General features: G+C 39.6%; 7 protein-coding genes across 17 annotated transcripts; 3 read left to right on the plus strand and 4 right to left on the minus strand.

Moving 5' to 3' along the window:
- The first annotated feature begins 33 nt into the window (after positions 1-33).
- LOC143210437 (uncharacterized) lies at positions 34-9169 on the plus strand. Its single transcript, XM_076427320.1, has 6 exons — positions 34-198; positions 7147-7344; positions 7671-7808; positions 7884-8054; positions 8127-8300; positions 8371-9169. The coding sequence occupies exons 1-6, from the start codon at positions 34-36 to the stop codon at positions 8431-8433; spliced, it is 909 nt and encodes a 302-aa protein (XP_076283435.1). The 3' UTR covers positions 8434-9169.
- Positions 1252-5358, minus strand: LOC143210419 (aminopeptidase NAALADL1). Of its 5 annotated transcripts, XM_076427283.1 has the most exons (8): positions 4503-5218; positions 3798-4143; positions 2684-2805; positions 2226-2447; positions 1986-2167; positions 1727-1916; positions 1576-1657; positions 1252-1476 (listed from the first exon to the last, which is right to left on the minus strand). In XM_076427283.1, the coding sequence occupies exons 2-8, from the start codon at positions 4073-4075 to the stop codon at positions 1275-1277; spliced, it is 1278 nt and encodes a 425-aa protein (XP_076283398.1). In that variant the 5' UTR covers positions 4076-4143; positions 4503-5218; the 3' UTR covers positions 1252-1274. The 5 variants fall into 5 exon arrangements, with proteins under 5 accessions (XP_076283398.1, XP_076283396.1, XP_076283397.1 ...); XM_076427281.1 differs by having other exon boundaries at positions 1252-1657; positions 4503-5257; XM_076427282.1 differs by having other exon boundaries at positions 1576-1916; positions 4503-5256.
- LOC143210412 (uncharacterized) lies at positions 8127-16611 on the minus strand. 3 transcript variants are annotated; one of them, XM_076427259.1, is made up of 6 exons: positions 16470-16611; positions 16059-16396; positions 15833-15973; positions 15690-15749; positions 14858-14922; positions 8127-10679 (listed from the first exon to the last, which is right to left on the minus strand). In XM_076427259.1, exons 2-6 carry the CDS (start codon positions 16389-16391, stop codon positions 9566-9568), a joined length of 1713 nt encoding a protein of 570 aa, XP_076283374.1. In that variant the 5' UTR covers positions 16392-16396; positions 16470-16611; the 3' UTR covers positions 8127-9565. The 3 variants fall into 3 exon arrangements, with proteins under 3 accessions (XP_076283374.1, XP_076283373.1, XP_076283375.1); XM_076427258.1 differs by lacking the exon at positions 8127-10679 and adding an exon at positions 11466-13358; XM_076427260.1 differs by lacking the exon at positions 8127-10679 and adding an exon at positions 13216-14469.
- On the minus strand, positions 10554-11868 carry LOC143210481 (zinc finger protein weckle-like). Its single transcript, XM_076427373.1, has 2 exons — positions 11860-11868; positions 10554-11486 (listed from the first exon to the last, which is right to left on the minus strand). Exons 1-2 carry the CDS (start codon positions 11866-11868, stop codon positions 10704-10706), a joined length of 792 nt encoding a protein of 263 aa, XP_076283488.1. The 3' UTR covers positions 10554-10703.
- On the minus strand, positions 16470-28000 carry LOC143210793 (GPI ethanolamine phosphate transferase 1-like). The gene is made up of 15 exons (XM_076427984.1): positions 27671-28000; positions 27510-27592; positions 26881-27032; positions 26611-26807; positions 26254-26553; positions 26107-26184; positions 25981-26050; positions 23598-23825; positions 23303-23523; positions 22733-22952; positions 22346-22631; positions 21821-22265; positions 21417-21750; positions 20956-21346; positions 16470-20879 (listed from the first exon to the last, which is right to left on the minus strand). Exons 1-15 carry the CDS (start codon positions 27837-27839, stop codon positions 20460-20462), a joined length of 3594 nt encoding a protein of 1197 aa, XP_076284099.1. The 5' UTR covers positions 27840-28000; the 3' UTR covers positions 16470-20459.
- Positions 17376-20151, plus strand: Sf3b2 (splicing factor 3B subunit 2). Its single transcript, XM_076427252.1, has 3 exons — positions 17376-17517; positions 17668-19746; positions 19818-20151. Exons 1-3 carry the CDS (start codon positions 17494-17496, stop codon positions 19884-19886), a joined length of 2172 nt encoding a protein of 723 aa, XP_076283367.1. The 5' UTR covers positions 17376-17493; the 3' UTR covers positions 19887-20151.
- On the plus strand, positions 23911-27641 carry LOC143210444 (optic atrophy 3 protein homolog). 5 transcript variants are annotated; one of them, XM_076427334.1, is made up of 4 exons: positions 23911-24441; positions 24565-24601; positions 24673-24874; positions 25017-27641. In XM_076427334.1, the coding sequence occupies exons 3-4, from the start codon at positions 24733-24735 to the stop codon at positions 25511-25513; spliced, it is 639 nt and encodes a 212-aa protein (XP_076283449.1). In that variant the 5' UTR covers positions 23911-24441; positions 24565-24601; positions 24673-24732; the 3' UTR covers positions 25514-27641. The 5 variants fall into 5 exon arrangements, with proteins under 5 accessions (XP_076283449.1, XP_076283445.1, XP_076283448.1 ...); XM_076427330.1 differs by having other exon boundaries at positions 23911-24601; XM_076427333.1 differs by lacking the exon at positions 24565-24601 and having other exon boundaries at positions 23911-24533.

Consider the following 28000-nt stretch of genomic DNA (forward strand, 5'->3'; position numbering starts at 1 on the left):
TGGTCAACGTCAACGTCAACGTCCGCGTCTGTTATGACCGAGAATAGTATAAGAGAAAGGCTCGATGTATATAGACGTCAGAGACGCAGGACCGAGATGACGGAGTCTATTAAAAGTGCTATACAAAATGTTTTACCGTGGAGCCAGAGCTCCACCGTTGAAGATCCGCTCCTGCCACCGCCGCCGATGAACATCCAGGTAAGGTTATGTTCATTTGTACCGGACCACCTCTTCAAGTTGTACTAAATAATATTTACATACAGTCCTAGGGGCAAAAAGATAGGACAGGACCTACGTTTTCTTTTTATGTGTTACCATATGATACTGGAAGAACATGTACTTAATTAGTAAATCAATTATACCGTACATGTAGCCGTAAATATCTATACGGAAAAGATTATGCGTAGTGTCCATTTCTAAGCTGTTGTTGAATGGCTGGTAAAATGATATTACCTATCTTTCTATCCCTTACTGTAGTAATAGCAGTCTGGCCACACGTTTTCAGTGTATCTATGGAACATGCGTTGTGTGCGATGCTGAAATCGAAGCAATGTTTATCATAGAATGTACCGAAATGATTGGCGAGACTAAGAATCAAAAGCTTACAGGATCCTCAGGACACGGAAAGCAGCTCTTCGGAAGAGAACGTTGTCTACGTAGACCCAGAGATAGAAATTCAGAGACAGTCTCAGACCACATTGCTGAGAAAAGCGGTATACCTACTTTGCTTCCTCCTGTGGGCTGTCTTATACATAATTGCAATTGAACTTCAATTCGGAGCTATATATTTCATTGTGACCACGTTAATATTTATTTGTATGAACACTCACTCGAGGCCAAAAAAGCCAGGCGAACTCAGCCCGTACTCAGTTTTTAATCCACAATGTAAACCGATCGACGGAACTCTCGATGCTTCACAGTTTGAGAGAGAAATACGGTATGGTATAGGAAGCGTACGTTAATTTTCCTAATGGTGTTACTTATCACGAACGGCTTAACAGTAAGACATCCCGTAAGTCATGTTTTTTGATGATTCAGATGTAAAATTTCATAATAAGTAATCGACATCGCTTACAGCATGACTTAATACAAGTGTTATACTTTCTCGTATAGAAAATAAAAACTCTTGAAATGTAAAATTAGGCTAGGCATATAGGGAAGGTGTTGAAAGTGATATATCTGTGTGCCACAGATTTTCGTGGTAATCCAAAATCGCCACAGTCACTTAAAAAGAAACATTTTACATCTAGATTCCGTTTACTATTGCATTTTAATTATCTATTTTGTAATAACTGAATCGCAGCTTCATAACACTTCACCATCTCCTTAAGGTATATTAAGCTTATGTTAAAAGAATTGTGATTTAGACTAAGAAATTCTGCCCAACTGGTTTTGGATCGAGATTTTACATCAGGGCAGAGAAGAGCTCTTTCAAAGTCCATCATCAAATCATTTAATATTCTGGTATCGAGGGTACTGGAACATAAAAAGAGGGAACAAATTCTTGGTGCTTCTGCAGCATTAATATTTTTAAAAAGCTGCAGTAGCTGTATGAAACTCTTAAGAGTTACGTACTTGGTACTATCAACAGTGTCGATCCTTCCATTTAAAGTATCAATATTATTTAACAATGTGACTGAAGTTTCCTGTATTTTTTCTAAAAGAAAATATACAATTTTATTGAAGATTTGTGGTAAACCTATGTTCTCTAAATATCCCACAATACCTTTGACTTCTACAAATTCAGTACTATTTATAGACTCCAATGCCCTGTAGACAGTTTCGTTGAAGTAACTTGGATTCCATTTCACAATTAAACACTCGGATAATCTCCATATAGCACGGCTAAGAATTTGTGCTAGCATTACTTTACGTGACTCGTTTCGATCACTGTCGTTGACTGTTAAATCGCTGTTCTGTCGTTACACAGAATAATATAAAAATTATCTACTGCAATAACATTGCTACTCGTTTGTATTACATACCACAAATGATAATACTGCATGAGGTACATCTACAGCTAAGCGAGAAATCGTGGAGTTGTAATGCATACTATCCACAGTTACGAATTGATTGTTATACGAGTATGAATCCCTCACGAATTCTCCGGCTTCTAAGACAACAGATTGCACTACGTCTGTTCCCGACACAATCAAGGGACCTCTACCTACAACCAATTGTAATTACTGAGCCGCTCTTATCTCACGACAACAACGTTACCAAACCTTGCAGCCCTTGATGGTGAATCACAATGTAAGCGAGAACTCTGTGCTTTGTGAAACTGAATATAGTTTCGGGACATGGGTCCACAGGCCCAAAGAATAGGCAAAAGATAATCGATCTGCGTGGTTTCCAGCCATGTTGCCTCTGAACATCGTTAAAACTTTTTGCCAGTTTCAAAGCAATGCCTACACCTTGGTCGCTAGCAGACAGAACCACATACCTGTCTGAACATCAAACGCGAAATGAGACATTATATTTCAGGTGACTAATTACCAAAGTGTAGAGCAAGCCTTGACAATGCTGGCTTGTGGAACAGATGTGGCTGCTGGTGCAGCATCGTGGAGATCGTGCTGAAGGAATAATCGAAGTAGACGTTGTGGGGACTGACTCGAGAAGAGGAGAAATAGGAGAAATCTCTGTTCCACGAGGCAGCATTGCCCAACTGTAGAGTGTTAATCACCAGGTTCTCTGGACCCCCGAACGGAAGCAACGATGTACGATTGATGCTCAATGACTCTGTCAACGAGCGACAAATTGGACAGGATCCCATTAGCCTGCCACAAACCAAATGATTTCCAGGTCCTGTTTTGGAAATGAAAGCAATTGAATGCAATTCTTGGTGCACGAATCAGAATCAGACTATGTTTAACCTTTGTGTAGTCAACCTGGTACCCATTTACTATCTTTCTTTCAAAACAATACTTACAAAATTTCTCTGAATGTCCATTCTTTACTCGCTAATATATAGACAGCAGATTTTATGCATTTATAATGAAAATGAGTAGGTGCAATTTGAAACACAGTAAAAACATTAGAAGAATTTGAAAATACTGCTATATTTTCAATCTGTTAAACATTACGAAAGAGAATAAATTTTCATTTCACTCCAGCTTGTTGCAATTCAAGTGGAAAATTTTTATTTTGCATGAAGTCTACTAATATGTAATATTAATTTATAGTCTTATAATGTGAGAATTTGTGATAACATGTTAAATACAGAAAGATTTTTAATAATCTATACATTTTGGTTGACTATACAAGGATTAAGTAACTTTGGTGTACAGTGTTTTTTATTAATCGTACCAACTCTGATTCGGTTAAGGGGCTTGTCTCGTGTAAACGCTGAAAAATTGATGGATTTATATCAATTTTTTACGTTATAATTCTTTTTAACACTAAACCTACCGAGCCTTAAAAGTAACTGATACATGTTCCCTTATATATAAAAATGACAAGATTGATTTTATTTATGTAGACTTTGTGTAGCTCCTATTGTAATACGTGCACTACTAAACATATCTATACAATAGTTTCTTATGAAATCAGTTTTATTATTTTTCTAATTGTAAAATAAAAAACTTGGAACTGATCATTTTGACCGGTGTTGGCACTTGGTACATATTTATATGTACCAAATATATATGTATTTAGGTTTAGTGTTAGTGTTAAAGCCGGCGTCTTGTAGTCGTAGCTTTGTCATTTCAATGAATAGGAGCATAATATTGTGAAAGAGAATTTGAATTTTAACGCATTTGCTCGAGACAGCCTCCTCGAAAAATTCGGGGCGAACATACACTTCGAAATCAGCATCGAGAGGCGCCGTTTCCAACAGTTCGAGCATGAAACGCTGAAGATACTCGTTGCTGTCCAAACCGTTTCCCGCTAATTCGAGGCGTTTCTTTTCGGCGCGAAATTCGAGGGCCCTCTGCATGGAGAAACGGCCAAGCAGAAAACCGCACAAAAGACACAGAAACCCGACGGAGAAGAGGAACGAGAAGCACATACGTTTCGTCACGAACTCGCTCGACTCATTCAGTCCGCGAGCCATTTGAAAGCTGAGGACCCGCTGCATGACTGACACTAAAACTTCGAATCGACTCGACTCAGTTCAGTTGATCATTTCACCAATTCTCGACGATCCTTGAAAAAAACGTGGCGTCAACGATGATCGAATAGTTTATTAGTAGATTGCGGATCTTTATGCAAAATAAAAATATTCTGCATCGATTGTGGAATGCAGTTAACACTAAATAAACCTACGAGCACTGAAAGCGATTAACATATATGTTTTAGTTTGCAAAAATGACGAGGTTCTATTTATTTAGATTTTCTGCAATTTTTATGACAATATATGCTTGGATAATAATAGTATTTTTACCTTAAAAACAACATATTCTTAGATTTTTTATATTTTCACTGTTTTATATTTCCTGCAGTTAATTTCTTCATAAATGCATCAAAATCCGCAGTCTATTTATTAGTGTCTGGGAATTACTAACTGGTTTTGGTACACTGGGTTTAATCGATTAATTAGCACGAAGATTCTGGCACGATGTCGCGAAACACGTGGAGCCTTATTGTCGTGCACTAGGACGGAATACTTTCAACAAACACCCGACTTCTCGGACGAAAACTCCCATGACTGTTCCTCGAGTTGTCTTCGGTCAGCTACTTGCTCGAAAATTGCGTGGGACTGTGGGACCACGACCACACTGATATATTAGTCCGTCTCGTTTCCATCGACCTTCCCTTCCACCATCCTGCCAATGCTTATTTAGTATACCGGGCATGTTTATGGAGAAGCAAAATCAAAAATTTACCGATTTTTCGTCTAAATAGTTTTCCTCGCGGGCTCTTCAAACCACATCTCAAAAGTTCGCCAAAAATTATTTTTAACTTTCAATTATAAACTATAATGTACTGCGGATCTTTATGGAAAATAAAAATGTTTTGCATTGATTGTGGGAAGTAGGAATAACGTAAAAATTGATTTCATCGCTTAACGACATTGTTGCATTAATTAAAAGAAACATTACAACGTTCTTGAATTTTTAAAATCTTTTACTGTTTTACATTTCACCGAACCAATTTCTTCAATTGCTTCAATATATTGATTTTGAAGCAATTATTATTTTATACTATATTTACTATATTTACAGCGTCAAACGAAATGATATCGTTAATACAGTGACCATACGTTTCTCATTTGAGAAGACAGTTCTTTATTTCACTGACATATGTGACCTTTATAGATTATAAATTAAGTTCTTTTCTAAAATGGTCATTCGTAAAGTTTTCAAACATATATCTGATTTATAGACTGCGGATGTTTAAGAGAAAGTAGAATCACATAAAATCTTATTTTCAATGTACATAGTAAGTTTTGTAGTTCTGAAATAAATAAAAATCGTACTAAATTCTGTGAAAATTTTACAATTCTACCATATTTTTTGAAAATTTTCAGAAGCCATAAATGCATGAACATCCGCAATCTACTGATTTATTAAAAAAAAGTTTATTCTTGTGAAAAATATGAAAATAACATTTTTTTGTAGTACGTTTCTTACCATCCCACAATTTATAGTTACTGCATTATAGTATTGTCTCAAAAATTAATTTTTTGTATAATCATACATAAGCCTCGAATTACCGAACAATTGTTGTAATTATAGTATGAATTGCCTTTTCTACAATTATATAAACGATCAAACGAACTTACCTATACATGAAGTAGTGGTTTCGTAAATTGTCTCCACGATCGACCATCGTACAAAGGAATCGAACCCGGGTCATATACTGTATACGATCTAATCGTGGAGACAAATTACGAAATCATTACATCGATAATCTCGAGAACGATACAAATGAAATATAATTAAATTAGTATATAATCAATTCTGGACTAGCTGAAAGAAAAAGTCTAATAAGCTGAAATATTGCAGTCGTTGGCGCAGGTGGTTGCAATATTCGTGTCAGCTCGTTAGCATCTCGAAGGTAATTCAATAACGAGGGAATAAAAGATGACTGTCACATAAATGATATTTTAAATCGTGTAACACCATCGTCGCTGCGTCAACGTCAAGCAAACTTATTTCGGGCAATAATACGGCGACGATGTTTCGCTTATAAATAGTTTTCGATGTATTACGTGCACGTGCAAGGTTGTCTCGGCTACAGATGTGCTGTTTCGATCTCGAAATACGCGAAAACCACTTATCCAGACTCGATATACTCCTGTTTCTCTTCGGAGAAGAAAAACGAAAAAAAGCGTTTGAATAAAATCCCTGTGTTCACGAATTCTCACGTGTCATTTTACATTTACGTATATCTATATATATATACATATATATATGTTTCTTCATGGCATAGCTACATGTTCCGTCGTTTCAAATGCGGAAATTTCGGAACAATGATATTTCCATTGCACGCAAACAGAAATTTTATATAGGCTATTCGCGGACTCTTTATTATTAGAGCGAATAGTGAAAACAAACGGTAGCGAACCAATGAAATGAGTTACTGATACAGCTCTCGGAACTCGGAACAGAACAAAGCTCATGGATTTGAGCGGATCAAGTAAAAATAAATTTCTAAATGGACGATTTCCTCCTCCGAACTCCGAACGCCTGTTTACAGTTTACAGTGCTCGCGGCGCCCATAAAAACACATTTCACCCTGATGCGAAAAAGATATACGCATTATATGTATGTACACATGGAAGAGACATTTTTTGTTTGTCTTGTATATAAACATTAGTCGATTGTAATGTTACTTTTTTAATTTTCCAAAATTTATCACAGGAATGGACTGCAAAAGGAAATAGAAAATTTATTGTTTTCAAGGAGTATTTTCATTAGTGTCTTGTTTTTTCCCCCGATAATTCAAGGATCCCCCTACCGGAGAGTTTAGAATCGCTCGTGAAAGAGTGTCCTTGATTTATAGACGCTTGCCTACGCTACCAGTAGATCCCACTATGTATTTAGATCCTAAGCAGCAACACTGAGCAACACGTGGTTCTCCTCGCGCGACTATTTGCAACTATTGTTCATATTTACGTGGTAAATTTTTGCTATTTGAATCAGTTTGAATCGACGAACGGAAATATTCTGCAAATTAATCGTGATCTTATCGTATCGTTTACAGATTAATTTAGATCGTGTAAGCATAACAACGATGGATACAATGGTTTTGTGCCCTTATGATGAAACGCATCAAGTTCGCAGAAGCAAATTACCGTATCACCTTACACGTTGCAAGTTGAACAACAATAGGTCAAAGAATGATTCGAAAGTATGCTGCCCCTTCAATGCGTTTCATATTATTGACAAGGAACATTTCGAGGTATTTTAAACTATTTAATTTAATCGGACCGATTGCGATTTCATCAGACAAGTTTTTTCTTGAAAATTTCATATTATTTTGTCTGAATGTGTCAGTTGTTAGCAGACTGAGGATTTTCATGGAAAATAAAAATTGTCTTTATCGGTTGCGAAAAACGGGAACAACTGAAATTTCATTCTCTTTCTAACGACTTCAATAATCTTGAAGTAATACATCGATATTTAAAGATTTCTTTATAAAATCCGCAGTTTGGTCATTAGACAAAAATACAGTGGAATTTTCTAATTATAAATGTGTAAGAATATTAAGAAAAAACAAAATTTCAGAGTCATATTGATGAATGCCCAAGTGTGGGAAATGTAAAAAATTTTTTACATGATTTAGAACCACAGAGACTGTTGGGCATAGTGCCTCTAGAAGAAGTTAATAAACTAATCGTGCCCACCATGAAAAACTGGAAAGAGGTTTGGCAAATGTTCTAATATATTTCATTGTTTTGAATATATAAATATTAGTAATATTGTTTAATATGTATTTAGGAAGATGTAGAAACATACGATCCTTGGAAGAGTACATTTACAAGGAATATAATACGTTGCAAATCAGGAGGTTCTAAAACACAAAGAAAAGAGTTCAAATTAGCTGAACGCAAAAGGCTAAAATCTCTCGGGAAGGAAACTGAATTCAAACTACAAGAGAAAGTTTCTTTTGTTAGTATCATCTGTTCTTAGTCGCTAATATATTAAGTGCCGGAGTGAATTAATATTACCTCTTATTTTCAGAAACATAATCCCTTGAAAGAGTACACGAGTGTTTCGCAACTGGTTAGAAATCTTAATGCAATGTCTCTGGAGAACTTTGATACTCTATTGGAAAGTATTGATATCAGTAAACTACGCATTAGTGAAATTAATAAATTCCAGGAATATAAATACATATCGCAGCTTGCAGAAGGGGTAATTGATGATCATTTTATACATTTGAAAAAAATAATTACTTCAAAATAATAATACAATCAATTTACAGATGTTGACACAGAAGCTCAAGGAATTAGTGTTGCACTGTATGAAGTTAAAAGTCAAATATTAGTTTTATATGTGTATCGCACATAACATACCATTTTCATTGTTAATTGAATTCCATAATAGATTTAGTAATTAGTTGACTAGAGTAAGAAATATTAGATTGTCCCAAAAGTTATCGCATTGTTCGTATTAACAAATAGCTTTTAGTTTGTTAAATTTAGCAACATTAAAAGAACAAATTCCGAAAGAAACTTTTGGGACAACCTAATAGATATACATTGGGTTGAAACGGTTCTGGAAATAACTGTTTTTGATATGGTTCCGGTTCTCGGAAGAATTATGAAGAACCAAATGATGTTATGTTTATATATTTGTTCTGCAAAACTAAATAAGTACTTATGATGCAATTTTTTATTTTTATTGACGAATTTTAAGGAACCGGCATGAAATAAAATCCTATCTTTAATATTAATAGTATTTGTAGATCCGAAATAGATAAAAATCTTGGAAAATTCTGTCGAATTTTATATTCCAGCTTGTTTTGAAAATTTTTATATGCCATAAATTCATAAAGATCCGCAGTATATTCATAACTATATTCAACCCGTTTTTTAATGTATGTTTAAGTGAGGTATGGACAAATGAGACGAACATGATTATTTGTAATCGTGAATGATGGTGTTATTTAAATTACAATAATTTTGTACGAAATTTGCTCAATATTTATTCAAACTATGTACATCTGTTACACATACTGTCGTTAAAAAACTCAAAGTAAATATCACATTTTTTGGTAGAACAAGATTGTTGAGGTTGTACGAAGCAACACACCGATACAACGCAATTTTATTAATTTTCGATGTATAATTATTTCGATTTAATTAGTTAGAATGCGCATATTCGACTGTATTGTACGCTTTGTTTCGTATACAGGGTGTTCAAGGTAATCTGTCAAACAATTTAATAAAACGGGCGTTTTAGGACTCCCTATATTATAGAAAAAGAAAATTTATTGTATAATTCTCAAAGTAAGTTCTCCCAGCTTGACGGTTTAAAATTACATTATCGTCTGTATGAAGAAGCATTTCATATAAAAGCTGCATACAGTCAAGAGGATCGCACGATGCAACAATTCGCTTCTCCAGTTTTATAAAATGATTACCCACTTTGTAACTTTTCTTTCAACGACCCGTGTTTCAGTTACTTCCTAAGAGTTCCTCCAGCAGCCAAGAGGACGCCTCTTTGTGATGCTGTTTTATATGGTTCCTCAGGTATCGTTTCTGTCCGAATTTCATGCCGCACTTGCAGTCGAACGGTTTCTCCTCGTTGTGTATCGCGCGGTGTCTGACGACCTCCCCTTTAACGGAGAACGTTTTCCCGCAGATTTCGCAGGCGAATGCTTTGATGCCCGTGTGCGTTGTCTCGTGATGCGTCAGCCTCTGTTTGCTCCTGAAGTGTTTGCCGCAGTAGGAGCATTTGTGCGGCTTGTAGTCTGTGTGCACGCGATTGTGAATGTAGATGGAGTTCAGGGTGCGGAACATTTTCGGGCAGTGTTCGCAGGCATAGGGTCTTTCGCCGGTGTGGATCCTTCGATGGTCGTCCTTGGCCCCTTTGTTGGCGAACGCGCGGCCGCAAATGTCGCAGGCGTACTTCTTCAGACCTTCGTGAACGTCCCTGACGTGCCTAGCCAGGTCTTGCTCGATGCGATACGACTTTCCGCACTGGTCGCATCTGCACGGTCGTTTATCCGAATGCACGCGTATATGTCTTAGAAAGCCCCGTTTCGTGAATATCGCTTTGCCGCAGGTGTGACACTTGTATGTGACTCGATCGTTGATTACCATCTTCGCGCTGTTCACCAGCTCGGTCTCGTCCGGGTTCTGGATCCAGTTCGGGTCGGAATGTCTATTTATATGCTTCTTCAACTCGGATTTCTTCGCGAAGCTCCTATCGCACAGGTTGCAAGTGAAACAGACCTCCGCGGGTTCAATGTCGCGCAAGATCTCGTTTTTCAGCGGGTCCAACGGTTCGTCTACAACAACGATGTTAGACGAATCCTCGTAGCTGTCGTGTATCAGCATATGCTCGTTGAAGTCTTTGTCCTGACCGTGGTACATCAGCTTGCAGTACTGGCAGTAATGCACCTCGGTCTGGTGCACGGCGTTCATGTGCTCTACGAAGTATTTCATGCTGACGAAGACGACGTCGCACTGCGTGCACTGAACATACTCTACCTCCTCGACGTTCGTTTCGTTGATTTCGTTTTCGACGGACGATAATCGTGTACGGTCTTCGGGCTGGTTCTTCCACCTGTAAAACAAACATAGTCCGACATCATTCCAGCGAAACCGATGGGGACTGGTGGTAGTTCTTCGCGTGGCTCTTCAGGTAACGCTCCTGGCCGAATCTCGCGTCGCACACGGGACAAACGTACGGCTTCTCGCGGCCCTCGTGGACCTTTTTATGGCGGTTCAGGCAGCCTGTGCTTAGGAACCGTTTGCCGCAGACCTCGCAGCCGTATGGCCTCTGATCGACCCGACCGTGGCCGTGAACGTGCTTATCTAAGTCCTGCTTTCGCGGAAAGCAACGGTCGCACAAGGGGCATCGGTGCCGGGGCAGTTTCGAATGGAACAGTTTGTGAACGTGCAGAGATGCCTTCTGTTTAAACGATTTCCCGCAGGTCTCGCAAACGTGCGGTCTTTCCCCGGTGTGCGTACGTCTGTGCTCGTCTCGTGCGACTTTCGAGGCCAAGCAACGGCCACATATGTCGCAGGAAAATCGCTTAATTCCACCATGGACGTCGCGAGAGTGCCTGTTCAAACCGGACGTCGTGCAGAAGCTCTTCCGGCAGACCCGACACGCGTACGGTTTCTCCCCGGTATGAGTGAATCGATGGGCCATCAAGTTGTAAGCCGTGGACAACGTTTTCCCACAATCGTCGCATCTGTAACACGTCACCCCGTTCTTCCTAATTTCCGAGCGTGCCAGTTCCTCTCTCTCCTCCACCGTGCGTCTCTTTCGACTCGATTGAGTCTTTTTCGATTCACGGGTGCGACCCCCCAAACTGGCGTTCGATACCGCTCGCGGTCGATCTTTACACCTGAAAATAGATTGTCCCTGTTACTCGACAGCAGAGCTGGGCATTCATCGATTCAAATTTCTAGTTCCACTGATTATATAATTAATCTTTTTTCATACCATCCGATAGAATTCTCTAAAGCAAACCCTTCGTGGCAAACAATGTCGCCAGATTAACACTTGTCTGCCACCCTACCCTTTCCTTTCTACGGTATCCCTTCCACAAGGGTAGTCGTAGGGTATGCAGTATGCATGTTTAAAGCACGGGTAAACACGTTTCAAATACTCGGAATTTTTTCCGAATTTCTGGAAAACTTAAAATTGCTAATTTTATACCGAAATTATCAATCCGGATCAAAACTTTTTTTGTAATTTTTGTTAAGCGGAACTGAAAAAATAGAGCGTAACTCACTAGAAACATATTCACAATATAAGTACCCTTGTGGCAGGGATACCGACTTGAAAGTCGCCACAGAGGATTTTCTTTAGAAGCCCTATCGAACGGTGCGGCGGAAGATCAATTTAGTATGGGGACACATTTTACAATCTTATCTGGCTACACCGTTTCTCAACTGTGTTTGGCGTGTCAAAATGTACAAGACTCGTTTACTAATTATCGGAACGCCTACTCGGCGTTGTTCGGTGCGATAAAGTGCTCGAACCGCAGCGGATATTGCCCAACTCTGCCCGACGTCAGCGGCGAATCAACTCGAGCAGTGATTAATCCTCTTATGATTAACCAAGTATCGTTTCTGTCGGAACGAGAGGTCGCACTCGTTGCACTGCCACGGTTTCTCATCGAAGTGTATCAACCGGTGTCGCTTGAGCTCGTACTTGATGCGGAACCGTCGGCCGCAAATGTCGCACGCGTGCGGTTTCTCGCCGGTGTGTTTCGTTATGTGAACCGCGAGCGGTGGCCTCGTGCGGAAGCTTTGTCCGCAGTAGTTGCACTTGAACGGGAACACGTCCGTGTGCGTCCGATTATGCACGAACAGCGAGGCCTTTTGTTTAAACGATTTCCCGCAGACGTTGCAGACGTACGGCCGTTCGCCGGTGTGTATACGTCTGTGATCCTCCGCGTTGCGTTTCGTGGAGAACATCCGGCCGCAGATGTCACAGGGGAAGTTTTTTATCCCAGCGTGGGTGTCCTTGAGATGTCTAGCCAGGCCCTGGTTCACTCGGAACTGTTTTCCGCACAGGTGGCACGTATAGGACCGTTCGCCAGTGTGTATTCGCACGTGCCAAAAGAACGTGTACGGCGAGTATAGATTTTTCCCGCATTGGTCGCAATGGTAGTACACTTTACCGTCGATTTCCATTCTGGCACGTGTCACCAGCTCTCTGTCAACGCATCTCAGTTTCCGGTTTTTCTTGCCGACGAATTCCGAATGAGACTCCGCCAAGTGCACCTCCAGCAGCTTCTTCTTCTTGGAGACATAATCGCAGTACATGCACGGGTGCGTCTCGTGACGCTTCCTCTTGCACTTCTTGTACGATGTCCAATCTTCTCTTTCGTCGTTCATCTTGGCCTCGACCTCGTTCTCGGAGTCCTTTGATATACTTCCGCGATCTTCGATACTGTCTACGCTGTTCGAACATTTGGCCGCGTGTCGGGCCAAGTGACACTCTCTTTTGAAACTTCTCTGGCATGTGGTGCACCTGTGAGGACCGTTGTGTTCTACGACTTTGGAAGGAAGCATGGGTGTCGCGTTAGGTTCGTCCGAACTATCGGAATCGCTGGACGAGTCTGTACTCTCCTCCTCTTCGCGAGTTTGTTTTGTCGCGCGTCCAGCCTCGACGAGTCTCTGCGGAGCTGTACATTTGTTATTTTGAATAATATTATTCGAGCGCGTCGCTGTCATATGCCACGAGCAGTATGCTGCGAGGGATTTCTTCCGAGGTAGACCAAACCTGGAAAAATAATACATGTACCAGATTTGATTGTTTCGAACGGCTCGGCGCGATTGTGGTCTATATCTGTGTAGGATATTTTAAGACGCATTTTGTTGTTTTCTAGCATGCTCGCAGTGTTTCAACGTGTCTGCTTTTAACGTGATTGTTCAGATATCGTTTCTGTCGGAAAGTTAGGCCGCATTTCACGCAAACGAACGGCTTGTTTTCGGAGTGGATCAGCTTGTGCCTAACGAGTTCCGATTTCACCCGGAACCGTTTCGAACAGACGTCGCAACCGTAGTTCTTCTCGCCGGTGTGTGTGGTCACGTGGGCCAGCATCTCCTGTCTGCGGCGGAACTTTTTGTTGCAATAAGAACACGGATGTGGAAATTCGTTCGTGTGCAGTTTACTGTGAATGTAAAGAGAAGCCTTCGATTTGAAGGTCTTTCCACAGGAGTCGCAGATGTACGGTCTTTCTCCTGTGTGCGTTCTGCGATGATCCTCTCTGGTGGCCTTCGAGGCGAACGATTTCCCGCAGATATCGCAGGTAAAGTTTTTCAGTTTCGCGTGGACGTCTTTCAGGTGCCTGGACAGGCCGCCCGAGTCGCGAAATTGTTTTCCGCATACGTGGCAAGTGAACGGTCTCTCGTCCCTGTGGATTCTCATGTGCCTTAGATAGGAATCCTTCAGTTTAAAGCATTTGCTGCACTCGACGCATTGATACGACTCCTGAACATCGACGGTATTTCTTTGTCTCGCGTGCTCGCAAGCTTCTCCGGTGTTTCGAACGTCGCATAACTTGCAATTCCCCCTAATCCTTCTCTCGGCGTTCCTCTCATTCTGAGCGCCGATTGATTTGCTCTCGTCTTCCGAATTGAGTTTCTCTAAACCGTTTGCGTCGTACAGCCGGGACACAGCCTCTTCCTTCGCGTCGGCATCGTTATTTTGCAGTTGCTCTGTGATCGCGGACTGATCGAGCGGCGAATTCACGACGCTGATCCACACCGAATCGCAATCCCCGCTGTCCGCAGGCTTTCTTTCTCGCAGTTGGTATTTTATTCTGTTTGGCTTCCGAAATACATTCTGCATGTCTAAGAACACCTTAAATGGTGTCCGCATACTACTGGACCTGCAAAACAGTCAGAACTTGACTCCAGACTTTGCAGCTGTGTGTGGCGAGACAACAATGCAGATGATTGTTCTCGTTTGAAACCCATCATACAGAGTTCCGCATTTTTTATTTTGTTTTTATCTTTGTCTTGTTCCATATTTCGTATTTCGAATAGGTAAAATCGTCCATATCTCGAATATGGACAATCAACGTGTAAAGTGTTTGGCTCTCGAAAGCTGTGCTCTATTGTGTACGATTAGCCGCGGTAACAGTTTTGTACATCTATCGGTGTCGATCGATTCACGCAGGGCATATGTTCTGCACGTTCGGTTGCACGTATTTTTTAGTTCCAATGTATATTATTATTGGTTTTCTGTGTTTTTCGTTAAATAAAGAGAGTTATTACCTGTTCATTTCATTATCAGCCACTTCCCCACAATCTTCGACCTTTACAGTTTCCTGCTCTTGATGCTACAATCAAAAGCATTGTTACGCTATTAAGGCGAATCGTGTTCTTCGTTTAAACAACGGCACGATTCCGCGCGTAATGTTAGGTTGTTGCGTGTGAAACGTCCGATTTTTAACAGTAACGTGGAACAAACATAATCGACATGTTCGATCAATGAACTACAAGTCTCTTGATTTTATATATGTTGCCACATCTAGACTGCGGATCTTTATGCATTTATGGCTTATAAAACTTTTAAAAAAAATACCGGAGTACTAAATTTAACAGAATTTAGTAGTCTAGCTATTACCAATTAAAATAGAATTTTATTTGGTAACACTTTCTTAAAATTTGTCTTTAAAAATTTTTAATTGCATAAACATCCGCAATATAGTCATCTCTATTTTGTAGTCTTCTTTATGTTTACCATCGACGAACAGCGTATCAATTAGTCGATACATTTTGACCAAATATCGCACAATGCTCACTGCTATTGTCAATATGTTATTTTTACGCTCGCATAAAAAGAGTGCACGACAATCGCATCGATTAACATTGAAATAAACTTTATTTAAAAGTGAAATTAGATAACCGAATCAAAATTGGGGGTATGACCCCTCATTAATATCTGTAACATCGTACAGGATGTCCCAAAATGTATTTTCTTGAAAGAGGACTGCGGCTCTGTTACCGAGTTATTAACGAAAAACACATTTGTATCCTACAATCGAACATTTCACACCCAACGATCTAATAATATTAATATTGTGTGAAATATTGTTCCACCTACCAAAGATTCTGTTATATTAGACATACTAGTGTCTACCGATACTTCTAGGCCTTCTGAGCTCTGTAAAATTATTGGAAACGTTGAAAACGAATTATTTCCATCAGAAATATTTTAAACAGCAAGATTTCCTTCCGTGCATATACCTGCTTCTCCTGCAGAGTTTCCTGCATCTCTAACAACCTTCTTTCCGCCGTTAAACATCCTTCTAGAAGCTCGTGCCATGCTAACAAGGTAGCAGCACAGTGATAACACAACTGCAACGGAAGCACATCTGTTTCAGATATCTATAACAAAACGTTAACGGATCAAGAACGACACTTTACATTATAATTCAGTCTAATCCAGTTGCAAGGTTACAGAGAAACATACATGTATAGGTAAATATTTGTGTATTTTACTACACAGATCGTGCTGTAAACCTTCTCCTTCGAATATCGGAATCAAATGATCATTGGTATTGGCACAGACTCTGCACAAATTCAACCATGATACTCGTTCCTCACTCTCGGTTATAGCCGACTCTTCATTGCTCACTTCCATTACATTCTGTTGCGGGTCTTCCACGTCGGTCACAACGAAAAACCCTTCTTCCTCGCTTTCTAAATCCGCGCGCACATTCTCCGTCACCATGTTCTTCACGGTTTGCATCAAGATTGAATCCTCTCCGCATGATTCCAGCATGACAGTGCTTTCAGGCTCCATTGTTTCTGCAAAGTGTAATGTAATTGTTAAAGTATGATTAGAAAATATTGCGTTAACTAGTTATAGAACTAGACTCACCGAAAGAAATGATACCAGACACCAAAACGAATCTTTCCTTGGTAAAGATATAAACGAAATAAATTCATACGCCTGTCGGAAAACTTCAATTACATTGCTCTCCTATCAGTACCTCATATCCGTTCGAACGTCGCAAAACACACTGGATCACTTTGAATTTCGATCATTCGATATGGTACTTCTTCGAGACACGAATCGCCATTTTCGCGCCTGTTTTCTCGCGAATCATTCCGGCTCAGAGCAAATCGTCTTCGAACTTTTCCGGTGCTCGACAGTTGTCATAAATATTTACAAATGTTAAGCCGTATCGATATCATTTTCGTGTTGTCTGTCTCTGTTATATAACCGAACGAACAGAGAACGACGTATCGTTGTGTACGCACAACGTACGTTCTTCATTTATGTTTCAACGAATTTCGGTGAAATGTTAGGCTTGATAATCTCATCAAGTTTCTTGAGGCTGAGGCTTACGAATCGTCGGTGACGGACGGTGACGCCAATGTCGCCAATGTCTGCGGCTACGGCTACTTGAAGAGAATGGAAACCAGGGGGCATAAGCTGAAATGGAAATAATTCAACCACTATGTTTCGGCCCCGGGACCACCCGGGACATAAGCGGCGTTGGTATCGCTGCAGTTTTTGCGTGCGTGTGCTTATCGCCCAGAAGCTACAGAGCCTCGAATAATGTAAATTACGCCTTGAAAACGCAAAAGTAGGCCACTTGGGCGAGCTCACGCGCTAGATTGATCTTTTATCTAGCGATTGTGACTACGTAGGGGCCCCAAATGTGCATTAGCGAGACGGATACCATCTGGCGCCGGACCCTTGCAATCTGGTGTACGTATACAGTGTCTATGCACCACACTCTCGCTCGAGCCAGGTCTACTGGTCTACACCCTTATTAGACTATTCTATGGTCTAAGGCTCGATCCGAGGCATTTTCGAAGGCTATGCTACGCCCCCTTGACTTGACGATTCAAGATTCAAGCATTGTAGTTGATTGTCCGAAACAGTAAATTCTACGATGGAAAATATACCAGGAAGTGAGGTTAGTATTGTTTTCGTTTGAGGATACAAAACGTTATTTACACTTAACTCTGAAATACATTGTCAACACAGTGAATAAATAACGTTTCCTATAAATTGTGTAAAGTTACGTCCAAATCGGTAATGTTTGTTTGTCGATATTGAAACGCAGAATCAACAAATGCGGAGTAACCACGGAGTTCCTCCAGGGAGGAAGCCGCCTAGAATGGTACCTGGTTTATTAACATTGATAGTCAGTCCACCCAACGAGTTACAAAATCAAAATTCAGTGGACGACGGAGGAAGAGAAGGGGATGGCGATTCGATGAAATTGCCTGCGGCTTTGGAACAGGCTCTTGCTTTCAAAACCGAGAGAGCTAAAGAGGTAGGGGCAGATCCTAATGATATAGTTTCATTGGAAAAGTCATCTAATCACGAAACTGTAGGGGAAGAGGTGACACAGTTAGATGATGTAATAATTGAATCCGAATCGACCACAGAAAAAACAGACTCAAAGGCTAACAAGACTAAAAAGAAGAAGAAGAAAAAAAGGAAGAAGCACAATTTGAACAAAGAGTCCGAAAACAAGAAAGACGATATAGAAAACTCCAAGCCCAAAGACAATATGCCAGAGATCGAGTACATCCAAGAGATTCCGAGTATCAATGATTTGGAGCCAATGTACCGTCAATTTGCTAGAATTTTCGAAGCGTTTAAGCTAACTGAGCCTGAACCAAAATCTGCGGAAGCGGACAAGGGCGAGCCGATAGGACAGTATCCTCCTGTAACGAATTTACAAACAACAGTAACCATACCAAGTAAAGTGCCACCATTGGATGATTTCGACGATGATGCGAATCAACAGCAACAGCAGCAGGGAACAGGAGAGAACGGTGCACCACGACTCTCCAAAAGAAAATTGAAGAGGCTAACGCGTTTGAGCGTGGCGGAACTGAAGCAACTGGTGGGACGTCCTGATGTAGTCGAGATGCACGACGTTACAGCTAGGGACCCGAAACTTCTTGTACAATTGAAAGCCCATCGTAACACTGTACCTGTGCCGAGACACTGGTGTTTTAAACGAAAATACCTTCAGGGTAAACGTGGTATCGAGAAGCCTCCTTTCGACTTGCCAGACTTCATAAAGCGTACAGGTATCACAGAGATGAGAGCGAGTCTTCAAGAACGAGACGACACGCGTACGCTGAAAGCTAAAATGAGGGAGAGAGCGAGGCCGAAGCTTGGTAAAATCGACATCGACTACCAGAAGCTGCACGACGCGTTCTTCAAGTGGCAAACGAAGCCTCGCATGACTATTCACGGTGATTTATACTACGAGGGCAAAGAATTCGAAACCCGCTTGAAGGAGAAGAAACCTGGAGAGCTATCCGACGAATTGCGTACCGCACTTGGTATGCCGGTGGGGCCGAATTGCCATAAAGTGCCACCGCCGTGGTTGATCGCCATGCAACGTTACGGTCCCCCACCGAGTTATCCTAACTTAAAAATACCAGGTTTGAATGCGCCAATACCGGAAGGATGCGCGTTCGGGTACCACGCCGGAGGCTGGGGAAAACCTCCAGTAGACGAAACAGGTCGGCCTTTGTACGGAGACGTGTTCGGGATCTCCCGAGCACCAGGTGGGGACGCCATGGACGAGGAGATCGACAGAGGCATGTGGGGCGAGCCTGAATCAGAATCCTCCGGAGACGAGGACGAAGACGAGGACGCGGAGGAAGGTGGAGAAGGTGAAGGAGAAGGAAAAGACGCGGATGGAGATGCTAGCGGATTGGTTACACCTGGTGCGGAAGGCTTGATCACGCCTAGTGGAATTACGTCGATCCCTGCGGGTCTGGAGACACCGGAAACGATAGAGTTGAGGAAGAAGAAGATCGAGAGCGAAATGGAAGGAGGAGACACGCCTGCTTTGTACACAGTTCTGCAAGAACGACGAACAGAGGGTCTAGGAGCTAGCATGATGGGTAGCACGCATGTATACGATATGACTGGTGCAGCAGGAGGTCAAGCACCACCTTCTGTAATCGCTGCACGTCGTGGAGTCAGTGGAACTACGTCTGATGGAAGAACAGAGAAAGATGGGGCTGTTGAATTGGCTTTGGATCCGAGCGAACTGGATCTAGACTCAGAAGCGATGGCCTCTCGGTATGAAGAGACTATGAGGTCGCGACAGGCTCATTTGAGGAGAGAAGACTTATCGGACATGCTTCAGGATCATGTGCAACGACAGAAAGTAAGTGTACGAAATTGTATGCTGAAATTGCATGAAGTCGATGATATTAATGTAAATAATCTTGTTTCCAGAGCAAACGCAAACGGCAACAAGGCCAAGACTCGAAAGCTTCTAAGAAGTATAAAGAATTTAAATTTTAAATTTATCAAATACGCGCACTATGAGAATAAAAGTGAGAGTAAACGTTTACTCGATGGAGAGAAGGAACTTAATTTAACGTTAAATTTTCTTTACACCTGAACGTAATGTACTGGTCACTTAATTGTACCACCTAAATTTACTGGTAACCTACTTGTTGCACGAAAAAATGTTTCTACCTAATGTGATAATTAGTTTTTTATACTTCACCTTTTTATCGAGATACGAAGGTGATCTTGAGTTTTTGTTTGATAACGTGTAATATCGTGTTAGGTATCATTTTAATCAGAAAACCGTCACGAACATGTTGGCGAAAGAGAGTTTCGCGTATAATATAAAAACTCACCTTTATATCTCGATGAAATATCAAGACATAAAAAAAACTAACGATCACATTCCATGTCTTATTAATTATATAGGAACTTTTGTCCGAAACTTTTTGTTATGCAACGAATAGGTTACGAGTTGTACATGTTGTACAGTTAAGTAACTCAGGAAGATACCGGATGTCGTTCAAATAGTTTTTATTAAAAAATAGCAAAACGTTGGAACATCTGTATACATTTTTCATTTTTTTATACAATATGCTTTTTCTCTGAGAGCACGGAAGGTGTAAATTTATATAAGGAAAATGTCATAAGTGGATACGATAAATAATACAGCAACAATAAAAGGCATGGGAGAGATATCGCGATTGTGAATCTACTGATAGCGCTACCAATATCCAACCAACTTCCCTGAGGAGTAACACAGTATACGAGCGGTAACGAAAGGCAATCTCCTAGCAGGAGCACTGCTAAGAAAATGTTTGACGATCCCATTATGTGACTGGCGGATCCAACCAACATCAAAGGTACGCTGATCTTGAAAAGTATTAACGAGAACATCACGAACGGCGAAAACAGTGTGACGAAATGACGGGTCCAGGATGGGTTGAACGAGCTGATACTCGCCATGTTACCAGTCCCAAAGAAGCTCAATAATGTATATAACATCTGTAGCAAGTAGTTCAGGATGTACAATAGCAAGACAATAATTAAATCGTTTCTCTTCGGTTCAAGAAAAGGATACAACGATCGCAGCTTTCAGTAATTCTTCCACCGTTATAGATGAATCGGTTCTTCGGTGATACTGGCTAGAATATTTATTACTTTGTGGCCAATTGGACAAATGCACTCCGAGCAGTATGAAGAACAGGGGTTCGTAAGATGCTGATAATAAAACAAGCGGGCAGAAAAGGCCTATGATTACTTCGTGCATTCTCGTTTTCAATTCCATGGTAGAAGTGCAAATACGTAACGGCGTTATGAATAAAAGCAGCCACGATATCCAACTCCTGCCATCTATGAATTCCAAGTATATCAAACCAGTGATTACTAATCGGAAAATTTCTGTTGCTTTCCTCGAACGCGACTCGACTTTGAAAATCACCAGAATGCTCATAATGCACATACTGGAAAGTCTGAAAAATGAGAAATGTACGTTAAGTTCGCTAAAAAAAAGACAATATTGTAACACTTGTTAATACTTACACAATGTAAACTCGGGGATGGGGTTCTACGACAGGTAACAATGGAAAAGCTGCTAGAGATAGAGCGGTCCAAAATAAATATGGAGCGTCTTCCATCAAGATTTTCTGTATAGCCGCAGTGCATATCATTCCTATACTTAAAACGGACCTGTACGTTAATCCCACGAGCATTGTTGCTAATAATAATACTATTCCTGTAATCTCCCACCACAAACGGGCACCATTCTCAATTCTTAAATTTATCGAATACCGAATTATGCTTCTAATAGCTAACCAAAAGGATGTTATAGCTATAGTTGCGTAACATGGTGGCCTCCAGTTTCTGCAATCTGAAACTATTTAAATCTTGTGAAGATTCGTGGTCGTTACAAATAATTATTTATATGTAGTAAATGGATATTGTACCTTTATACAGAACAAATAAGATGACTAGAATGCACACAAGTGCAATATCTGCGACTAATAAAATAACACGATTGATAACAGACCGTTCAGTTCCAGCTATTTTAAAAAACAATAGCACTATCCACCCTAACCACATTGTGGACAAATATATTAATAACCGTGATCTTTGGTATTGACGGAAATATAATAACGATTCTTTAGCTAGCTTAATGGTTTCGATTGTTTCATCAAACCTTTTTCTTAAATTATCTATTTCAAGACGCTCCTCTAAAGCAGACAATTTGTTGTACAGTTGCGTTATTCTCTGATCCATGAATTTGCTATCTTCGCAGATAATCTCACGATTCGCTTTTACTTGGTGAGTCAATTGTTTTAAATTACTTAACAAAGCATCGTTCGTATATTCCAGATTTGAGGCGTTTAGATATTTCCATGGCAAAACACCCTGGAAACATGTACACGATACGAGCATAGAAAAATATTTCGACAACAGTAATATCACAATTGATTCAATGCTATACACACTTCGCTGTTAGTGGGAACAGGTGCACCGATCAAACTAGATATCAACGGCGTGATATCTATTTGCTCTACATCCCATGTGGAATTAGAATGATCAATTCCAGCACCCCAAGCTACCAACGGAGTTTCCGTTTCATCCGTGGAACCGCTTCCGTGTGATCCCCAATCAGTCATTCCATGATCAGCTGTGAAAATGTATGCCGTAGCGTTATCCTTAAAAACACTCTCCGTCATTTGTACAACTTCTTCTATTCTACGATCAACGTAGTTCATGTTGTCGGTGTACTCTCTGCGTTCAAATTGAATTCCAAACTAATGAAATTACAAAATATCATTTTTCCATTGAACTTATACAATACTAATCTGCACCCAAAATCTACGTCTAGATACCTAGAGTGAGGTTTCGCTGCGTGACCCATGGTGTCGCAACCGAGAAGATGTAGAAAGAGAATAATATGATTGGAATGTTTCACTTTGTCAGCTTCTCCCCGAAGCCAGTCCATGTATTTATCGAACACCCAGGCATCTAAACGCCAAACTTGACCCTTCATTATGTCAAAATCCTCCCACTCGGGTGGATAGCTCTCACCGTGTATGTTTTCCTTCGCACCTGCTTTCGATAAACTAAATAGAGATTTTGCTATGCGTGAAGCTTGGAATACAATAATATGATACTACAACCTATTAGAGTAGACCTCCCATCGCTAATGACTAGACTGCGGATGTTTATGCAATTTGCAATATTTGTAGCCAATTTTCAAGAAAGTGGAATCAAATAAACTTATTTTCAGGGGTAGTAGCCTTCGCAGATTGGAAGTAAATAAAAATCATATTACATTCTGTCAATTTTCATACTGGAGCATTTTTTGAAAATTTTTAAAAGATACAAATGCATAAAGATTCACAGTCTACTAATGACCATAGCAGTTGATGCGACGTAAAACAAATAATAATAACAACCTTTTGTAAAGATAGGTACGACGTCGGGACTTCCCCAAGCCCATGAAAGACGGCTCCGATTAAAAACAGAGTCGAAGTCAACAGGATTCTCTTTCCAACCTTTAAATATAGCGCTCGGATCTTCGTATAATCCAGCACAAATTGCGACAATACCTGGCCTCGATTCCGTGGGCATACGTGTGTGAGATACACCCCAAACACCTTTATTTACCATCACGTATCTGTAATTAAAATGATTATGTAAATTCGAATTAATATACGGTTTTTAAACGTTCAATTTATGAAAATGAATCACTTGAGGAAGTTTGGCGGAGCCTCGATGAATGTTCTGAACCTTAAACCATCCGCCACAAATAAAACTAATCTCTTGGCCGGCGGATTTTCCAAAACCTCTACGCTCGGTAAGTCTTGTACAATAGGCGAATGGAAATTCACGTCGAGTACACCCCATAGAATAATTAAATGCATCAGGAAGCCCCATGTTATAAATGCATAATTGTTGATCATTATGTAGACGATCAAGATAATGATTTACGATTATTTTTCAAAAAAATCAATGTGCTCTATCCTCTCTGCTATCAAGACGCGTGAAGTTGGTTGCAGTTGGTTGTCGGTACTCGTTTATGTAATGTTTGTACATCCAGGATGTTTTGCTATGAAAGATACAACTAGAAAAGTTACTAAATAAGCTGAAAACGGCTTCGTGCGCGGCTTCGTTTTTCAAAAATTCGAAGAAACGGGAACTTATGAATAGACGCGTCGCGTATTTCAATTGATTTCAATACTTAATTTAATTGCGCGTATATTTCGTGACGTGGAAAATTCACGTTTCTCGAAAACGATGCATTATACATTGTATTATATATTTTTAGGTATGTGCCAGTATGTGCACATACAATGATACAATACAATTTCGAACACACTGATACAGTTGGTCGATCTTATCATGAGAAATTCTGTATAACGTTCGATTTGTTTCATATAAGTTGCGATAAGCAAACAGAAAGCTGCGGAAAGGTTTATGCCATTGATCTCTTTTTTCATGTAGAATAACAATAATGTAGTTCACGTAAATAGACAACATGACCTCTCTATCGTGTCATGATGGCCGACTACTACACTCTGAAGTAATTTCAGAGGTGAGGTATTGGATTTCAAATAGAGAATACAGCATGAAATCGAGATTATCCCTGGTGACATCCACCTGCATCCACCGCGTACACAACCCCTTGTAATAATATTGGATTCGTTGTATTTTATAGATAAATTTCAATGAAACGTGCAACGAAAACAATTAATGTATACTTATCACTGAATAGTACACAAACACTACTTTAATACCTGTTTATGTGCACGTAATCATATTTCAGATTATTTCGAATGTGACACGTGCGATTTTGAAACAGAGGTGGTAAAGATATTCAGTGAAAATGGTAGTGGGTGTTTTTCCGGCTCTCAAATTGGGAGTGTTGTTTGTTAGACAAATTAGTAAACCAATAGCGAAATTTCTTGTTAGTCAAGCGAAAAATCATCCCGTATTTAGAACGTATTTTATCATACCTCCAGCACAGTGTAAGTAACAATGTTTTTTAAGAAAATGCATATCATTTTTATCGTGATGTAATCGATCTATGTTGATGTCATTGTCAAAAATAGTTATTAAGCGGTTCGTAATCGTATTGCCAAACATTGTCTAATTTTTACTCAATTACAGTTTACCACTGGGCCGAAGTAAAAGCTAAAATGTATGTAATGAATCTTGGTAAACCCACGAAGGTTGCCAAGCTGAACGAAGCTATGGCAATAGAATTAGGAGCGAATCTGATGGGCGAAGTAATCATCTTCAGCGTTGCTGGTGGTTGTTTAGTATTAGAGTATAATCGTCAAGCAACCAAAGAAGCGAAAAGAGAGGAAGCACGTCTCGAACAAATACAAAAATTTACAGATGATATTGAAAAATTGAATACAATCACGTCTCAACAAAAAGCCGAGATACAGTATCTACAAGAAGCTATCAAATCTTTATCGAACTATACAAAACACAAACTACCACCGAAACCCGTAATACCAGAAACCAGCAATTCGACCAATCAGTTGAATGGGATACAAAATACAAACACAAGTATGATAACGCAGAACAGTGAACAATCGTTAGTCGAGAAAGCTATAGTATATTATCAGAACAATGTAAGAGCAGACAAACTCAAGTAACTATAATTTTATAACTTTGTTAAGAAATGTGATAGTGTAGGATAATATAACAAAAGCAACAAATAACAAATACATTCGTATCGCTGCAGTAGTGTACATAAAAAAATATTTTCCATAGTACATATAGCAAAAGATTTTGTATATAATTGAAGGCACAGTCTTGACAGGTTCAGAAAATCTTTAATATTTTCTACTTACATTTTTACATACGCGACTTCTTTTGTTATTGTCGACAATATTTGAAACTGAATATATTTTTTTAGAAAAACAATAGGCAAAACGATCTAAAGTTGTGTTATTTAAAACAGTCATCTACTTATGATATTTTATTTATAGCTCTGCCACTTTACTTAAAGTCTCATCTCTTATATATATATATATTTATAAAGTACAATAATAATGTTGATAGTAGCAACAATGTGTTTTAATACTTGGTACTGTGTACGTTCGCAGCAATCTTTCAATGCAAATTTATTCCTTCCTTCAACATTTTTTGCAACGTGTGAATTCTTGACTCCAAGCTTTCAAAATCCGTTTCTACAAGGAAATTCTTTTTATTCTATGAAGAGGAAATTGGAGTCGTTAATACTAACTTGAATCCTTCGTCCTACTACGTGCTTTCGCATTACGAGAAGGAGAACTGCGAATTCTAAGTGATTCCATTGAACTGCCTACACACATTAACGTTTCAAACACGAAATTCTTTCTTTAAATAAAAATATTTTCATGTTCGTCGATACCTGATGACAAACTAGATCTAGATGTTTTAACATGACTAGATATCGAAGAAGAACGACTCCTGCTTTGTCTAGAATTTGTATAATTTGATCGTATAGAAGAAGATCGACTATGACGTTTCAGTGCAGGGCTACCATCTCCAGGTTTTCTACCAACAGATGCAGTGAGTTGTTGTACTTTCAATAGCAGGGCTGCATTCTCAGCCTTGAGTTTCTGAATTTGTATTCGAAAAGACGCACGTTCTTTCGCCACGCTATTTTCTAAAGACTTGATCGACCCTAATATGCGCTTTAAACCTTTTCCTGAACATTAAAAATATGAATGATTCGTTTGCAGAGAATTAACGTACGTTCAATTACCTCCGTTCAAAAGTCTTTGATTCTCTTGAACAAGTTTTTGATTCGCAATCGTAAGATGTTCAATACGTTTCTGGAGATGTTTGTTTGCTCCTGTGTGCTGTAATTTTTCAATTTCAACTTGTAATCTCTTAATAGTAGCTTGCAGTATTATGGGATCAGGTAAACCACAGTATTCCAAAGGTAACGGATAATGAATTCTTGAAAAATGACAGGTTTCGTGAAATAACGCACTTAAAGAGATTTCATCAAATCTGCAAAAGCAATACATACCGGTCGAACTCCACCGTGTAAGTTAATATAAGATACCGACGATTGTTTGTCGCGTTACTGAAACTTGAGCAGGAATTACGTTCGAGTCTACGCATACGTAAGAGTTCTAGATCTTCGAATGTGAGGAGATCCAAGGTTATAGATTCGCTAGTCTGCAATTCAGTTCTTTTTGAGCTTTGTTCGCTTTGCGTAACCTTTAAGGGCCGGCACTTTTCAATCGACCACTTAAATTTTGTTTATGAACAATTTATGTGCATATATCCCTTAGCACTCGAACAGTGACTCTGGTGCCACTAAAAGTTACTGCACCATTATTCAAAATATTGTTTACATTATTAAATATATTGGTATCTAATCAATTACTAAACATTTATTACCAGACTGCGGATTCTATGCATTTACGACAAAAATGTACAGGTTTCAGCTTAATCAGATAATTAAAAGAAGAAAGATATTTTTATTTTGCTCCTGTATCATACAATCAATGCAAACATTTTTTATTTTGCATAAAGATCCGCAGACTATTTATTACAGTTTTAAAATAGCTCCGAGTGCAAAAGGATATTTCCAAGTGTGTACCTGGCCACTCCGGCCCTTTAAAGGGTAAACAATTATTTTGTAACTTTTACTTTCAACAATCCAGACTGCAGCATAGCGATAAACACATCAAAATGCTTGTAATTGCCGGTTTTGTGCGTCAGATTTTCGATATCTTGAAAATTAAAGAAAATTCATAACCTCAAAACAACAAAGTGTTTTATATAAACCACAAGAGACTTGATTAACAAACATGCAGCATCGTAAGAGGACTGCCAATTTTCGCCGGTGTGTTTATCGGTGACAGTGAGCTCCAAATTTTTCTGGCATCCTTTGAAAGCTGTCACTTTCGTCTTGACAATGTATTCTCTACCGTTTTTGAACGCGTAAGTTGTCACTAACGACGGACCAACTTCATTCATACTTCAAATCGAGCATTACCAATGCGGCAATCAGTGCCGGAGTGTCGAAAGAAAGAACGTTATCAAAAAGGATACATATTTTTCTACGAAATATCTGCCTATCACTATTTTGGTACTTTGAACCAGTGCTTCGATTGAGCCCAACCTTTTTGATACGATGG

Source organism: Lasioglossum baleicum, chromosome 7 (genome assembly GCF_051020765.1).
Source record: "Lasioglossum baleicum chromosome 7, iyLasBale1, whole genome shotgun sequence".
Lineage (NCBI taxonomy): Eukaryota > Metazoa > Arthropoda > Insecta > Hymenoptera > Halictidae > Lasioglossum > Lasioglossum baleicum.